The 17,042-nt window shown below is 35.2% G+C and overlaps 2 protein-coding genes and 2 long non-coding RNA genes across 4 annotated transcripts; 2 read left to right on the top strand and 2 right to left on the bottom strand.

Moving 5' to 3' along the window:
• The first annotated feature begins 3,560 nt into the window (after positions 1 to 3,560).
• LOC143563404 (putative pectate lyase 5) lies at positions 3,561 to 5,673 on the top strand. The gene is made up of 4 exons (XM_077050946.1): positions 3,561 to 3,778; positions 3,886 to 4,626; positions 4,893 to 5,031; positions 5,140 to 5,673. The coding sequence occupies exons 1-4, from the start codon at positions 3,672 to 3,674 to the stop codon at positions 5,359 to 5,361; spliced, it is 1,209 nt and encodes a 402-aa protein (XP_076907061.1). The 5' UTR covers positions 3,561 to 3,671; the 3' UTR covers positions 5,362 to 5,673.
• A 2,155-nt stretch (positions 5,674 to 7,828) lies between these two features.
• On the bottom strand, positions 7,829 to 8,293 carry LOC143563387 (uncharacterized). The gene is made up of 3 exons (XR_013140660.1): positions 8,126 to 8,293; positions 7,990 to 8,041; positions 7,829 to 7,904 (listed from the first exon to the last, which is right to left on the bottom strand). It is a non-coding gene; the product is annotated as an uncharacterized LOC143563387 (long non-coding RNA).
• Positions 8,294 to 8,374: 81 nt separating this feature from the next.
• LOC143563386 (uncharacterized) lies at positions 8,375 to 11,240 on the bottom strand. Its single transcript, XR_013140659.1, has 3 exons — positions 11,153 to 11,240; positions 8,566 to 8,612; positions 8,375 to 8,447 (listed from the first exon to the last, which is right to left on the bottom strand). It is a non-coding gene; the product is annotated as an uncharacterized LOC143563386 (long non-coding RNA).
• LOC143563380 (25.3 kDa vesicle transport protein SEC22-1-like) lies at positions 9,051 to 10,592 on the top strand. Its single transcript, XM_077050933.1, has 5 exons — positions 9,051 to 9,185; positions 9,367 to 9,575; positions 9,877 to 10,037; positions 10,126 to 10,272; positions 10,555 to 10,592. The coding sequence occupies exons 2-5, from the start codon at positions 9,388 to 9,390 to the stop codon at positions 10,590 to 10,592; spliced, it is 534 nt and encodes a 177-aa protein (XP_076907048.1). The 5' UTR covers positions 9,051 to 9,185; positions 9,367 to 9,387.
• Positions 11,241 to 17,042: the final 5,802 nt, after the last annotated feature.

Genomic DNA, 17,042 nt, shown 5'->3' with positions numbered 1-17,042 from the left:
TCTTCTGGGCACCAAGCAAAGACATCGTTGTAACATACCAACAGTTTCTCAAGGTGTGAGAAAGTTTCTTTAGAAATGCTTGTGTTTACTCGTACCTTTTGTTCAGGGTACTTTGGGTTTATGATCAAGCCTTGTTCTTCGTTTTCACATTTTGAACTCTCCCATTCAACCGTGTAAATCTCTTGGGAAGGTTGAAGGGTTGCGATTCCCCTGTCAGTTGGGAACTTCACAGCACCTTGACCAACTGAGACAACCATGTTGAACGCACACTGTCCCGGCCTTCCTATGATCACATCATAGTTGGAAGGAATGTTGATAACCACAAAAGTGAGTGGTTTGGTTTTCTTCATCCTGCCTTTACTAAAACAGACATCAAGGGTTAGTTGGCCTAGAGGCTTCAAGGGTACATCGGAGATACCTTTTATAGAAGACCCGGAGGGTTGAAGCTTTGAACGTTCTTATTTGCTTAGTTGATTGAATAACCTTCATACATGATCTCTGTGGTCGCCCCTGTGTCGATGTAGGCTTTGCTTGTTTTGAGTGTTCCCACGTTTGCTTCTACCACCAAAGGGTTTGAAAGTATGTTACCTTGAGGTGGTGGGAAGCAGACACATTGAAGCTCCCAAGCCTCCAAGCGTTGTCGTTTGCATGAAACACCATCGTCTATATTCACCAAATTCACCTCTTTGCTTTTTCTTTCAGCCATCTTGTCTTTTACCCCTTTCACCAAATGAGCCAACTCTCCAGACTTAACTGCTTCCTCAATTCTTCTCTTGAGTTGAAAGCAATCGTTGGTGTGGTGACCTTTTTCTTCATGAAAATCACAGAACTGGGTTGAGATTTCGTTTTTCTTGCTCTTGGGCAAGGGTCGAGGAGGTCGGAAGTTGTGTTTCACCTCTTCTGTGGCAAGGATCTCCTGAGGGGTTTTGGTTAAGGCTGTGAAGTTCACAGTCTTTTCTCTTCTTAGAGGGTTCCGACCTTCAGGCCTTCGTTTTATCTGAACTCTTTGGGTATTTATCGTAAGGGTTGTAGTTCCCTTTCTTTCGGTTGGGGCTGTTGCCTCGCCAACTAGGAACTCTTTTTCTTTGTTCTTTGAAATCGACCACCTCTTCGCCTCGGATATGAGCTTCAGCTCGCTCAAGAGCTTCTTCAAGGGTTTTAGGTAGGCACTTGTTAAAGTCTCTTGTGAGGTATTTGGAGGTGATGGCATTCATGAAGCCTGCAACCCTCATTTTTTCATCAGCCCCCACATATTGTAACCCTTCTTTTTTGTACCTTTAGATAAAGTCTCGAAGGCTTTCATCATCTTTCTGCTTTATCTGGAAAATGACCATGGCATCCTTGACATACCTCCTTTGTTGTGAAAAGTGGGCTAAGAACCCTTTGCTCAGATCATCGAAGCTTCGAACGCTTTGAGCAGGAAGGTCATTGAACCATATCCTGGCTGATCCGACTAATGTTTGCATGAACATCAAGCAACATTTAGCGTGGGACCATTTTTCAATTCTGGCCGCCCCAGTGAAGACCTGGAGGTGGTCTTCGGGATCCTCAGTCCCATCATATGTTTTTATATAGGGTGGCATCTTGATCTTTGTTTGAGAGTCATAGTCGGCAATTTGTTGAGAGAAACAAGAAAGGTTGTCGGGTTTGTAAGGCTTCGCAAGGTCTTCATCTACCCTTGTATTATGACTCGCCGTTCCCTGGTGAGTACCCAATGCTTGGTTGATGAGCTGGGTCCAAGGGAGGTGTGCCATCATTTGGGCTATCATCTGAGGCATGAGGTTGAAGCCTTGAAAGCTTTCAGGGGTTGCTGCTATTTGGTTTGTTCCCATGGGAGTGCTCATTGTAGCACTTCGAGTCAAGGGTAAGACCGACATGGCCTGCTCCCATGTAGTGGTTGTAGGGGGAACACTTGAAGCTGGTGACTGCCATATTTGGTCGAGAGTGGTTTCGTGTCCAAGGGGTTGTGAAGTGAACAAAGGGAAAGCCGTTGGGCTTGGTCTCCCATAGGTGTAGGGAGATGGGTTAAAGGGTTGACAGGTTACACTTGGACCAGCCTCTAAATGAGAAGCAGCAGGTTGTGAGCTGGTTAAAGGGGAAGGTGGACGTCCGAGTGACAGTGAGGGTTCATCGTCGTCGTACTCCAGCCTTAATCTTATCCCTTTTTCTCTTTCTTGGCTCACGTGGCGGTTAAGAAGATGTCTTAGTTGCAAGAAATGCCGTGACACACCTTCCATCGTCAAGTCGACACGTTCCGGGGGTGTTCGTGACTCCTGCATGAGGAGAAGGAACCCCAGATCGTGAAGGAGTCGGAGTTCGAAAATGTGAAAACTCGAGGAACAAAGGTTCCATCGAGGTTCCTCCCGGAGTGGAGAAAATCGAGGTTGTCTCCGGAGTTTCTTGACCGGCGCTTGGTGTTGGTGTTCTTGACACTTGATTAACTTCTTCGGGAGATTCACCTTCTGTCATGGTGATGGAGCTACACTACTGGTCTTTATGATAAAGTAAGCGGCGTAGCCCCACGATGGGCGCCAACTTATTGCTACAACAAAGATAAGACAATTGATAGTGAATAGACTGGTTAGGCTAAAACGCTTCAAGGGTTCAGATTAGCCTAACGCAGGTCGTGGTGTCCATCTACTTTTGCAAAACGTAGAAGGAGGTTCACTAGTTAGTTGTTTGTTGTTATAGCTCACCAATGATCAAGAACCGTGATGTTTGGAATCGATTTTGGAATGATGTTCTTGGTGAAGCTATGAAGATATTGAAGTAAGAAAGAAATAAGCTATGAGCATATTTCTCAAGGAAGAAGAGAAGATTAGGGAGATGGTGTTATCTGCCCAAATATGGTGTGTTTGTGTTTATGGCTAAGCATCCTTTATATAAGTGAGAAGATGTAAGCCTTTTAGTTTAGATGTAACTAACTAGTTAGCCTCTTGTTTGCATAGAGAGTTGACCATTGTTGGGCGGGAAGCTTTGGACCGATGATCCATAGATAAAATAATAATACTTTATCTGAATGTGTCCTTTGCTCAGAGAGGACAAGGATGTGAATAGTGATGTGACATTATACTGTAGCACGTGGGTGCTTATTTACATAAATTTGGGCGAGATTTGAAGCGTTTAACCTTTTAACCCATTTAGCGATAATATGTTCCAGCCATTTTATTATTTCCTTGGGCTACCCCCGTCATCACTATGTAACAAGAGATAAACGTGTATCCCTAAAAATGTAAAATTAGATAAACGTGTATCCCTAAAAATGTAAAATTTTGGTAGCGAAGACAGATAGGTTAGACATTAATTTTTTAAATAACACGAGTCATGTAATGAGCATGCACTTTAGTTAGATAGACTTTGGTTACAAGTGTTCGGATGCACCGTTGTACCATAGACGAACAATACATCAACCTATAATAAGATCACTTTTTTAAATATAGCAATATTATACTTAATAATAAAATCATCTTATTATATAAATTATTTTAAATACAAAGTAAATAAAGTTATTAACGGCCATAACCTACCATAAACGATCCTCTGTAGATTCATTTAATTACGCCATTATTCACGCACTTTTTCTTCTTTATATATATCACTCATTTCCTTCATGTTAATCACATCTCTCAAACCTATAATAAACACACACACATTACCCCACACACACAACCATGGCACCACTGTTTCTCTGTCTTGGTTTCCTCTCTCTCTTCATCCCCACACTCATCTCAGCCGCCACCGTACAAGATCCTAAGCACACAGTACAACAAGTACAAAGGTACATTCACCACATGAACTGATGAACTGATGAACCCACTACTTTGCATATATTTTTTAATGTTCAAAACTAATGTCATTATGTCAATGTACTTTTTGTTCGTGTAGGAGTTTAAATGAGTCCAGACGCAACTTGGGTTTCCTGTCCTGTGGGACAGGAAACCCTATTGATGATTGTTGGCGGTGTGACCCTAACTGGGAGAAAAACCGTCAACGTCTGGCAGACTGCGCCATTGGCTTTGGGAAAGGAGCCGTTGGTGGTAGGGATGGGAAGATTTATGTTGTCACTGATTCTAGTGACAACGATGCTGTTAACCCTAAACCTGGGACTTTACGGTATGGTGTCATCCAAGACGAGCCGCTCTGGATTATTTTCCAACGCGACATGGTGATTAAGCTTAAAGAAGAATTAATTATGAATAGTTTTAAGACAATTGATGGTCGTGGCGCGAGTGTGCACATAGCTGGGGGACCGTGCATTACGATACAATATGTTACAAATATTATTATTCATGGAATTAATATTCATGATTGTAAGCCCGCGGGTAATGCTATGGTACGAAGCTCCCCTCATCACTTCGGGTGGAGGACAATGTGTGACGGTGATGGTGTTTCTATATTCGGTGGAAGTCATGTGTGGGTCGATCATTGCTCGTTGTCGAATTGTGCTGACGGGTTGATCGACGCCATCATGGGGTCCACCGCAATTACGCTATCTAACAATTACATGACCCACCATGATAAAGTGATGCTTTTAGGCCATAGTGATTCTTATGAGCAAGACAAGAACATGCAAGTCACTATTGCTTTTAATCACTTTGGTGAAGGACTGGTCCAAAGAATGCCAAGGTATTGTTTTATTTATTTTTTTAGATTTGAATAAAAGTTATCACCGACACTATTTTGGGTCAAACGAGTTTATTGACCGCCAAAAATGTTTTTATTTTTTTCTTTTTAACTTTTTCGGTATTTGAACCTATTGTTTACTTTCATGTGGATTTTTTGTAACCTTTTAAGGATGTATTTCAAAATCTAACTATTTAGATGTTTTTTTGCTACTTTTTTTAAATAAATGTAGTTTGTGTGTTGAGATTGTTACATGTTTAAAATTGTAGATGCCGGCACGGGTACTTTCATGTTGTGAACAATGACTACACCCATTGGGAGATGTACGCGATCGGAGGAAGTGCAAACCCGACCATCAATAGCCAGGGGAATCAGTTCCTCGCACCTGATAGAAGATTTAGCAAAGAGGTACAATGTTTTATGCATAGCTTTCTAGTCAAAACATATCATGAAGTAAAATATAACTATTAGATTTAGTATTCGAGGATTATTTACTGATAACGACGAAATATGTAGGTGACCAAACACGAGGATGCACCACAAAATGAGTGGAAAAATTGGAATTGGAGGTCTGAAGGGGACTTGATGTTGAATGGTGCGTTTTTTGTAGCATCAGGTGCGGGGGCTTCATCTAGTTATGCAAGGGCCTCAAGCCTTGGAGCTAGGCCGTCATCAATTGTTTCTACTATCACAACCAATGCAGGAGCTCTAGTTTGCAGAAAGGGCTCCCGTTGTTGATCCAAATGATTAACTTTGACTTGAAAGAAATCAAAGTTACCAAGCATATCATTTACACGTTTTTTTATCCTTATATCATTTATTTCCGTCACTTGTTTATGGTCCTGTATTATTTTTATTTGCCTTTTTTTTGAAACCTTATGATTTGGTCTATGTTCTTGCTTTGTACAACCTCGGCTTGCAACTCTAGGAAAACCATGGGATATTAAGTTTTGGACACCCAAGGCTTTGGAGTGTATGCAAGTTCAGTAGTGTTGTTATGTACATATATAGACATATATATAACATATATCTGTGTTTCCAAGAAACTTTGGTTTTGAGATTTGAATTTATAGCTTTATGATTGGTGAAAAAAAAATTGAACTGTTGAGTGCCAAAATAACATATAAGGAACTTTTACTTGAAATAGTTATAAGTGTAGTATTACGAATTTTTAATATTTTTTAGATAATATCTTAATCTATGCTATGGTTTTAACATGCGGAAAATTAAATCAAGGGTGTTATTTTTCCATATATAGTTTTGTAATACATAACTAATTTTAAGTAGGAAACTAATATTATTTAGTCCACTTGTATACAGTGTTAGCGTTGGTTAGACAACTGGGTATATATGTACTTATTAACGTGTCTTATGTATTACAGTTAAAACAATATATACAATTGTTACGCGATTAAAATAAGCTTTTGTGATTATCGTAGTTATTTAGTTCACAAGAATTAATAGCTTTTGTCTATTCGTTTGCATGTTTTGATTTGTTTTGGTGTTGAGTTGAGTAAGATATTACGGTTTTGGTAGTTGGGGGTGGAGAAAGGTGGACGTTGATGTTACTTTTATATGAGATATTCCCATACCGGGGGCAATTTCATAGAATAGTAATCAAGTTTCAAAAGTGTTCAAATTAAGTCACTCAATTTTAAAAATTGTTTCAATTAGGTTACTCAACTTTCATATTTTATTAATTTAAAGGTTTTAACATGTTTTTTTAACGTTTTTATTTTTTGTTTCACATAGGAAATCATTTTATCTTTTTTTATGTTGATGTTGAGTGACGACGTGAATTTTATTTTTCATTTTTGAATTTTAATATAATTAACTTTTTTTATTTTTAAAAAAATATAACTACATATATTGCAAATTCTGACTCCCATATCTTATCCTCCATTTCTTTCTTAACAAACAAAAAAATCGGTGAGACTCGATTTGAAGATTTATTGACCCGATTTGAGAAAAATATGCATGAGTGACCTAATTGGAACACTTTTGAAAGTTGGTTACTATTCTATGAGATATTCCCATACCGAAAATTGACTCCTAAAAAAGTATAAAAAGAATATGACACTACATTTAAATTGACCTATTAAACTGATAAAAATAATCGCAGATAATACAATTAGCAATCATATGTCTTCGGGTTTTCTTTTTCCTATAAAAGTAACAAAGAATTACTTCGCAAAATAACAAAGAATGAAGCAAAACATTATGGCCCGGTATGAACTCAAGATGCAACATTGATTGTAAAGAGTAAATGTGTAAAATATTTTTTTAGACGAATAGGTATGGAATAATGACCATTGACCAGTCAGCTTCTTTCTCATTTTTATACAGACCCCAAAACGTACAACCTTTTTTCCATTCGAGACGCTTTTGTGTTTAGGCAACTCACTACAAAAAAATACACATGTAGAAACCAAGTGTTTTTGGCATGTAAGGACAACATGTTGTCTCTATAGGTCTCAAAAGGTTATAGGGACGACATGTTTCCACAAATTTTGTTACTAGAAGCTCGTACCAACAGGTCGTTAGGCTGCCTCTATAGGTGTCGTCTTCAAAGATAAACTTTTAGTGACAACATGTCCTCCCAATAAGCATATAATAAAAAAATATATTTTTAGTCTATAAAAACAACATGTCGTCCCAATAGATTTGAAATAAATAAAAAAATAAAAATTCTGGAAATCTTGTAGGAACGATATGTAGTCCCTATAAGTTTTATAAGAAAAAAATATTTTAACCTATAGAGACAACATGACACGGCATGTCTTCTCTATAGGTCTTTCTTTATAAAAAATTAAAACATATTTTTACCTATAGAGACGACATGTTGTCTCTACAGGTCTTAAAAAATTTAAAAAATATACATTTTTTTCTAGTTTTTAAACCAGAAAATCCAAATAAATCAAACAAATTTAAACCTGTTAAAACACTACAAATCCAAACATAATAAATCACTTCAACCAAATAACATGTTATAATGGAAATAATATAATTTTCAGGTGAATAAAACTATATTAGATACACAATCAATATACAATATCATTTGTGGTTTATCTACAATGAGAAATAGAAATTGTGAAAACTCGCAAGTACATGTATAATGATATAGATTTATCACCCTTGAATAGCCATTAGGCGTCTTGTATACAAGAGTGGTGAAAGTTCAACTTCCATCTTCTGTCATTTCGGGCGCAATAACTTCCGCTTGCAGAAAATGAGTTTCTCTTGTTGGCAAGTGGGAATAGCATTCGAAGTTCAGCATACATCTGTTCAAAACAAACAAAATTCTATAATTCAACCAATATTGGGTAAAACTAACCTCTGTCTAAAAAACTTCTTCGCAAAACTAACCTCTGCCTAAAATGCTTCTTTGGTTTAGCTTTCAGAGTTGTAAATGCATGGCCTGTAAATGTAGCATTGTTATAAATTCCAACTTCAAACAAGAATAATAATCAAATGAAAAGCTAAAATGTAGCTGTGTTCATACCTGAACAAAATAAAAATGAAACAACTTTAGGCAAAATGTATTTTGGGTCAACCCAAGTCTTATGCTAAAGAACTCTTTGCAATTTTGAACCTGCCCGAATTAAAAAACACAAAAGCAAAGAAATGTAATAAAAGGGAAATTGAAAATCCACAAACAAATACATCCTATCTAATAAGTTACAGCCAAACCTCAAATAAAAAAAATAGTAAAAATTAAAACAATCACCTGAAATGTGTGACAGCATGATAGTAACGTGAAAAGTGTATCTACGAAAAAGTTGTTCAGTTTGATGATCATCGTCACGGTTACTATGGCACCAACTCTGTGTAGGACATAGATAAGTGAAGTATCAAGACATAGATAAGTGAATATCAAGAAAGTAACTAAAACACATTGGCAATGAGTTTATTCAAAATGATAATGGTAAGATTTAAATATACCACTGTAGAGGTCCTTTTAGGATAATATTGTCTCCAAAACAAGTTATCTGCACCATTATGCAACACATCAATGTTAGTATCAAAGCTTTAGCCTACAAACTAGCACTATCAATAATTTTATTCATATCACTGATAAGGTATTTGCATAACATTACAAATAATATGACGTCTAATTCCAACTTTTTTAGAGAATCTAATAGCCACAAATTGAGCCACTTGCTACTTGATGTGTCAAACTGACTTGTGTTTTAACCAAAAGTGAAATCGAAACAATTAGAAAATACAACTCTTAGGAGTAACAAATAGCAAATCACTTAGGGGGTGTTTGGTAGAGGGAATTGAGGGGTGAGAAATGGAATTGGAAAGAATTCTCTTGTTTGTTTATGAAAGAAAGAGGTGAGAAATGGAAATAAACCATTTCCATTTCTCTGATTTCGTTTCTCTAAAAAAAGCGGAGAAATGGAAAGAATTCTCCCTGCTGTTCGATCTTTCTATTTGTATTTCTATTTCTATTTGGACTGCATCCCCAATTTTTCGATCACCAAAACCCTAATCGCAATTCAATTTGCCTTCTTCTGGATCCGTTTCGAATCCGTCGGATCCTATCACATACGCATGAGGTAATCTTCAATTTCTTATTATTTTCCAGATCAAATTGCAATTATGTTCACCTGAATCAAGTTAATTCTCGATCGATTATGCTCACCTGAATGAATTGTGAAATAGGATAGAAAATAATGTTCATCTTGTTTGTATCGATCTGTTATAATATTATTGTTATGTGATTTATTATTATTACAGTGACAGCTTCTCGAACTAAAGATGGTGAAGCTGACAATGATTGCACGTGTCACTGATGGCCTTCCGTTAGCCGAAGGACTTGACGACGGTCGCGATTTGCAGGATGCAGAGTTCTACAAACAGCAAGTTAAAGCATTGTTTAAGAATCTTTCGAGGGGACAAAATGATGCATCCAGGATGTCCGTTGAAACCGGCCCTTATGTTTTCCAGTATCCTACATTTGCCCTAACTTGTTTAATATCATGATTGCGTGTTCATATTCGTTCGTTAAGCTATTATAGGATAAGCGAACGGTTCACGAACACCTAACCCGAACGGAATTTTTTGTTCGTTAAGAAATTGGATTTGTTTGTGAACGGTTCACAAACACAAACGAACAAACACAGACTGGCTACTCACGGTCTGGCTACCAAGTTTGTGCTAGTGTTTTTTTAGCATTCCTTTTCGTACGCTAATTTTCATATAAAATGCTAAATCATATGCATTAGGTTCCTTAACTTATGTAATCAGTTATATTATTGAAGGGCGTGTTTGTTATTTAACAATGTGTGATCGTGCTTATCCGAAGAAACTTGCTTTCCAATATCTTGAAGATCTTAAGAATGAATTCGAGCGTGGTTATGGAAATCAAATTGAAACTGCTGCAAGACCGTATGCTTTCATAAAATTTGGTAAGATATTACTTGTTTTTTGTTTCATTTTGCTTTTTTTGTTATTATGGTATTGTGCTTAATTGCTTCTTTTTAATTTGTTGAATAGATACATTTATACAGAGGACTAAGAAACTGTACCAGGACACAAGAACTCAGAGGAACATTTCTAAGTTGAATGATGAACTTTATGAGGTTCACCAAATTATGACTCGTAACGTACAAGAAGTTCTTGGCGTTGGTGAAAAATTGGACCGTAAGTTCGTTTCTTTATTTTTAATTAGTAGTAAAATAATCGTTAAACTAATATGTGTATAGTCAGATATTGCATGTTTTTGGGTTTGGAAGTAGTATAGCATAGTGAAATTAAGTGTGATGTTTAGTTTCTGATTATCTTATATGTTATGGTATTTTATCATAAAATTCCATTATAAAATTGGTCAAAATGTTGTGCTTTTATAATGTGACACCTTGTTTATAAAATAATTTTGAGGAAGTGGTTAATTAATTGAGATTGTTGAATTGTTAACTTATGCAGAGGTCAGTCAAATGTCAAGCCGCTTATTTGATTGGTAAAGATGTTGAGATTGTTGAATTGTTAACTTATGTATCACTACGAAAAAACGGTTCAAAGCAGCTCATTTGATTGGTAAAGATGTGGATCTAGGACGTTCTTTTCTTGCGTTGACAATAGAAGAGAAAATTGAGATGGTCGAGTTGTATACCGATGGTTCAATGGGATAGTTGTGTATGGTTGAAGTATGTTTTGTATGTGAATTGGTTTTAACTATGGTTGATGTTTTTTGCTTAAAAACTATGTTTTGTATGTGAATTGGTTTGATCAATGCATATTTTGGTTGGAATTTATGCATCTTTTTATATGTTTTTTATTTTTTAATAAATATTTGTTATGAAAAAAATACTTGTGCTAATGATAAAGTTGATATAATTCTCTGTTTATTTTCTATGTACCAAACAAGAGAAATGATTCTCAGCTATATTTCTCTACTGAAATCTCTGTACTACCAAACAGAACAGTCAATTCTCATTCTCCAGACCAATTCCCTTTCTCTGCAATTCCATTTCTCTATTCCATTTCTTTACAATTCCATTCTCTGTACCAAACACCCCCTTACTTCGGTTTCACCAAATGCTTGCATCATATACGGTATTTGCCCCCATCAAAGCCGAAAAAGAAAACTAACACCGCCATCGCCAACACCTGACAAAATAAAAGTAATTTGGTCAAAACAAACTCGAATACTGCAAAACTCTATAAAAATATTGAAAGAATTTAGGGCTTAACCCCTTGCAAACCCCATGGAATAATCAATCGCACAAAATTAGGGTTCAATGAGGTAAAAAAAACTTAGGGTCTTCGCGATGTTGTAGAATAATCATGCCTCGTGTACAAACTTCGAACATGGGTGAGGGGAAGGTGAACGGAATAACGCAACTTAGCTAAGCAACTGGTGAGTTGAACGATTCGCCCACGGATGATACTAGTTTCGGCAGTGGTGGATGCCGACGACAAGAGGTGAGGAATGGTGGTGAATGGAAATGGGTTGAAAATGTAGGAGGGAAAAGAGAGAAGGATGGACTTTGGCGCTAAGTTGGGTAAAACAAAATGGAGAAATTTTTGTAAATTTGATTTTTGACCAGCCGACTCTATAGGGACAACATACTTATCTCTTCAGGGTCTATTTCTTAAAACAATCCAACAAAAGATAATTGTATTTTGAATTAAATTAGATAAGATTTTATTCATGTTTGACCGTTAAGTTTTTTTTGTGTTCGTGTTTATTCGTTAAGTAACTGTTCATGTTCATTCATTATTTTTAAAGACACATACTTATAGACTCTAACAGACACAAACGATGTAGCCGGACCCATACACATACAAATCATTTACATGAACCTTATGCGAACTCTAACATCAGTTTCGTTGGTTTATAAACATCATTTTCTATTCCATCATGATAACCAGTAACTTGAGACGAAGCTACCTCCTCGTTCACTTCATCCAACACGATTTCCAAATTATAGTAGATGATTCTAAGGTTGCCTTCAATTAATTCGACTGTGGCACTTCTTCGTGACTTATCCACTAACAGGAGCCTACTTGAAACCATTCATCTAACAAGTCGGTTTTGATTCGATGACGGCTGCATATTTTCGCAGAACCTCAGCCATATTCGCCTCCACATCCACATCCTAGATTCTATTTCTCTAACAACAAACATGTTTATTTGCTCGGTAGGTTGCTGTCAGTCTTTCGCCACATGCCCTTTTCGTCAACAAATATTGCACCTATACGGAAATCGCTTCCGTTTGGTATTTTGATTATTTTTCTCTGATATGTTTGTCCAGTGAATCTTCTTTAAAGTTGTCATCTCGTCCGTTTATGTTTCGTTATTTCTTATTGGGGCGGCCACGTTTCTTGTTCTCCTAGTACGTACCCCTGTCTTTCTCACCATTACAGTTCTGATTGTAATGGAACTGATCATTCTTCTTATACCTGACATACAAGATTTTGATCTCGGTTTTAATCAACGCCCGACTAACTGTTTTGCTGTAACATCCTGAAACTTTCATGCTACTTTTGCCAACTTTCAAAAGTTAAAGGACCAAAGATGTTCCCAAAACTATGTAATGCTAGGTTGGGTCTCCCACCCTTGGATAGTTGTAACAAAGTTGCGATACTCTAGCCTTAAAAGTGGACGAGTACCAGCTTCATACGAGCATCACTAGCTTGAGACCATGGATCGAGTTATCCAATCTTGCACCATAGATTCTTGAGCATCATTCTCATTGGGAAACAGTCATCAAATCACCTTCTACTAGTTCTAGTTGAGCATCATTCTTCTTCGTGAATAAGGTATCTAGATTCTAATGTATCTCATACTTACTTTGGATATTCGAGTTCTTGAGTGTGGTCAATAAATTTAGATTACTCGTATGATTCAATCGAACACACACAAACACATAGTCATGAAAGACGAACACTTAACGCGTTCAGATTGCTGGTTTAATTCAATTGAACATCTTTAGTTATGTCTAATATTAATGTTATGTGATTTTTTTTGTTTAATTATGTAGCTTTTATTTTAAGTTTATGTAATTTGCATTTGTTTTATTTAATTTTTATGTGTTACTCATAAATAAATATATATATTTAAATACACATACATGCATGCATACACATACCCAAATAAATATAGTGATTTTTTTAACAAATAATAGTAAGGATTATTATGTTAACTAAAGAAGTAATTATATTAACCAATCAAGAATAAAAAAACAACCAAATAAATTTAAACCGTATGAAAGTGAAAACCTTTTTTTTATAAATTTGTTGTTATTTACCAATCAACTAATAACAAAAAACAGTTTATTATAAAATCCTTTAAAGATGACATATTTTATAGTTTATATGATAAATACTTTTTCTATTAATTTTAAAAATTTTAATTTGGTGGATTGGTGGGAAATTTTAGCGCCTAAATCAACTTTTTAAAAACCGGTTCAAACCGGCCGGTTGAACCGGTTAAACCGAATTTCGCACAGCAGACCGATATTTAGAGATCGGTATTTTTGACCGGTTTGCTAAAAAATCGTACCGACGGTTTTTTTTTAATACTGGTTTTTACCGACAAACCGGTTTTAAGTACGAGAAATTTTTATATTTGCGGCCCATAATTTTTCAAAATTACTTTTAACTCAATAATTAACATTCAAACGTGTAAACTTTAGGACTATTTTTTTTTTAAAATTGAGTGCTTTTGTATATTTTTTTTAATATGACTTTTGGATTATTTTTTGTTATGAGATCATTTACTTTTGGGTTATTTTTGGAGTTGAAGTTGTATTTATAGGAAATTACAAGTTAAACTATTCAACCGGTTGAACCTCCCGGTATAACCCGGTTCAACCGGTTGTACCATTTTTTACCCTAATCTGGTACAAGTAAAATACCGGTTTTTGAAACATTGACCTAAATTTCACTAGTTAAACTTTTTAGAAACAATATGTTGTCTCTATAAGTTTCAATATATTTTTTTTATAAATTCACAAAAGATTAATTTAGTCTATAGAGACAACATGTTGTCTCTACAGAGTAAATTATGTTTTAACATTATTTTTTTGAAATGGTGGGAAATTCTACCGCTTAATGAATACAAATTATTTTCAATTAAACTTTATAGGAACAACTTGTTGTCCCTACAAGTTATAATATTTTGAATTTTTTTTTATTTTCGTATATTTTGATCATTATTAAAAGAAAATCAAAAAATATATATGAATTTAAAATGTTGTAGAGACGACATATTGTCTCCACAAGTTTTAGCATTTTTTTAATATTTTTTTTTTCATCAAATTTGAATTAAGGAAAATTAAAAAGAAATTATTTTTACCCTATAGAGATCACAAGTCCTTTCTATAGAGTTACCAAACTTAAAAACAGGAAAACCCTGTAGAGACAACATGTTGTTCTTATAGGATGAACTATAGAAAGTTAGAAACAACTTGTAGTCCCTGTAGGTTTCGTCCCTACATGGTATTTTTCTTGTAGTGACTGCACTATCCAATTTGGCCAGAGTCTTGTTGCCCCACTTTGATTAAACTATGTTGTCTTAGTTGGGTCCACGCTTGCTTTAAAGTTTGATTTGGACATTTTCCGGGAAACCTTACGGCCAGCCGTCACTGGGAGGGACTATACATAAACTCTACAGTCTACTAGTACAACACACGCATGTGTATGAGAGGAAATGGGCCAGACCCAGGTTGCCAAGCTCACCAAGCTTCCCAATAAGCCCAACAACATCAGCTAGCAACAACCAAATTGGCTTAATATCTAGAGATGTTCAAAACGGTTTGGGACTAGGAACCGGAACCGGTTCCTAACCGATTCCTATATTCAAAACCACCTTTTAAACCGGTTCCAGGCTCGAACCGGTTAGGGAACCGAACCGGTTCTCCCACTCTCGGACCCCTAACCTATCTAACCGGTTCTTACCGGTTCCTAACCCGGTTCCTGTACCGTAACCGGTCAAAAAACGGCTATTTTTGACCCCAACGGTCAAAAAACGGCCAAAAAAACGGTTAGGAACCGGTTCCGGTTCCAGAACCGGTTCCGGTTCCTACCCGCCCCCACTCAGAAATGCAAGAACCGGTCACGGATCATCGGGTTGAATCAGATAGGATCCGGTTCCTACAAAAACGGGTAGGAACCGGTTCGGGTCCACCGGTTCGGTTCCAGGAACCGGTTTTGTTGATCATCTCTATTAATATCAGTCAAAAAAATTTATACGCAAAACAACAAATAAAAAAACATATTAAAGATACAATTTAAAAACAAACCAATCCTAAACATATATGATATTGTGTTATAAGTAACAATAACAGCTTATGTTTGACATTGAATTGAATTAGAATAAACATATCATTCAACAATAGTTAGCGTTGCACTCATGTCATGTAACAATAACTTAAAGAAACAATTAAACAACAAATAACCCATCCTATACATATGTGATATTGAATTATAATAATAATAATAACTTGTGTTTATATATTTATATAAATTGTGTTTATAATAATAATAACTTGTGTTTGACATTGAATTGGAATAAACATATCTTTCAACAATGTTAAGCGTTGTACTCATGTCATGTAACTGTGTAAGTGTGTAACGATGACTTGAACTTTTTTAATCCAAAAACACTATTTTTTTTATTGTAAAACAAATGCAAGTTTAATTTGCTTGCTTAAGAAAAGGGAACTACATTTCGTCTTTTTGTAAATGATTCAAGTGTAAAATCTTTGCTTACTCTCTTTTAAATGATAATTTATTTGTCAACTTGCAAAAAAGTGAATACATAAAACCATAAATTGCATTTGTTTAAAAGAAAGTGTATTAAATACCTTTTATGATTAATTTAATTATTGATACATAAATTAAAAACTTTATAAACTTTTGGATTGAATTATACAGATTGCAATTTAGGATATAGTATCTTCGCATTATATATATCTTTTGGAAATTATCAATGAAAATTTGGCGAAAAAACAAATTGGTGTTATATCTATAACTTTTTAAAATAATCTCATATTTTTTAAGTTGGTCGATAATAATTAAGTTCAAAAAATTCTTTTGGAGCACTGTTTCAAGGTAAGTTTAACATCAATCAACTCGTATCATCTTTCCGATCAAAATCCCTAAAACATTAATTTGAAAATCACAAAAACTTAATGGAGTTAAGTCTTTTTTAACGGAAGTCTAATGAGAAAAAACAGGATGAAACGTGGGGCTAGTAATAAGAAAAGAAATAAGATTATTATCGGCCAACTATAAAAATATGAAATTATTTAAATCCAATTTGTTTGACATAATATGTTTCGTCTATATGTGGACGTTGAAATTGAATGGAATTTACATAATGGTCTTACATTTTATAGCTATATAATATGTTTTGTTCCTATGTGAAAGCCCCTTAAAATTGAACTGTAAATTCCGCTTATGTGCTTTGACCATAAGAATAAACTGTATAACATAATTCAAAGGAGATTGCAATATACTGATTGCAATTTGCAAAGCCAATATACATGAAAGGATATGATTTACATATAACCAATACTAGCAAATGAATTCATTTTTAATTAAATAATCATAATAAAATAAATGCTAACGATACTCTCATTAATAGTGATAAGAAATATACTAGTGCTAATCATTTACAAAACCGAATAAAATGAATATAATACAAAAAAATTATATTCGAAGTTGATTTGCACCGGTGTTTTTAGCGGGTTTAACAGGTCTTTATATAGTATATCCTCATCTTCTGTCTTCATCACATTTAGTCTTCGACTAAGCTCCTTTGTCTCTTTCACTCAGTCATTTGTTTGCAATGTTAGATTGGATTACAATAATCCTTATTGTTTAACCTTTAAATTTCAAATGCAAGACATCCTCAAATTTAAGTGTTATTAGATAACATCATCCAACTTCCGGATGACGTAAAG

Source organism: Bidens hawaiensis, unplaced genomic scaffold (assembly GCF_021521415.1).
Source record: "Bidens hawaiensis isolate Kalapana, Puna unplaced genomic scaffold, B.hawaiensis_p1.1 tig00021378_1, whole genome shotgun sequence".
In the NCBI taxonomy this organism is placed as follows: Eukaryota; Viridiplantae; Streptophyta; class Magnoliopsida; order Asterales; family Asteraceae; genus Bidens; species Bidens hawaiensis.
The sequence above is the reverse complement of the archived record's forward strand: the minus strand, read 5'-3'. Positions and strand labels throughout refer to the sequence as shown.

Bases quoted from the DNA above. Each gene is read 5' to 3' on its own strand.
- LOC143563404 (XM_077050946.1), top strand. From the start codon at position 3,672: ATGGCACCACTGTTTCTCTGTCTTGGTTTCCTCTCTCTCTTCATCCCC. The intron at 3,779-3,885 runs GTACATTCACCA...TTGTTCGTGTAG, and splicing joins ACAGTACAACAAGTACAAAG to GAGTTTAAATGAGTCCAGAC. The intron at 5,032-5,139 runs GTACAATGTTTT...CGAAATATGTAG, and splicing joins ATAGAAGATTTAGCAAAGAG to GTGACCAAACACGAGGATGC.
- LOC143563380 (XM_077050933.1), top strand. From the start codon at position 9,388: ATGGTGAAGCTGACAATGATTGCACGTGTCACTGATGGCCTTCCGTTA. The intron at 10,038-10,125 runs GTAAGATATTAC...TTTGTTGAATAG, and splicing joins GTATGCTTTCATAAAATTTG to ATACATTTATACAGAGGACT. The intron at 10,273-10,554 runs GTAAGTTCGTTT...TAACTTATGCAG, and splicing joins CGTTGGTGAAAAATTGGACC to AGGTCAGTCAAATGTCAAGC.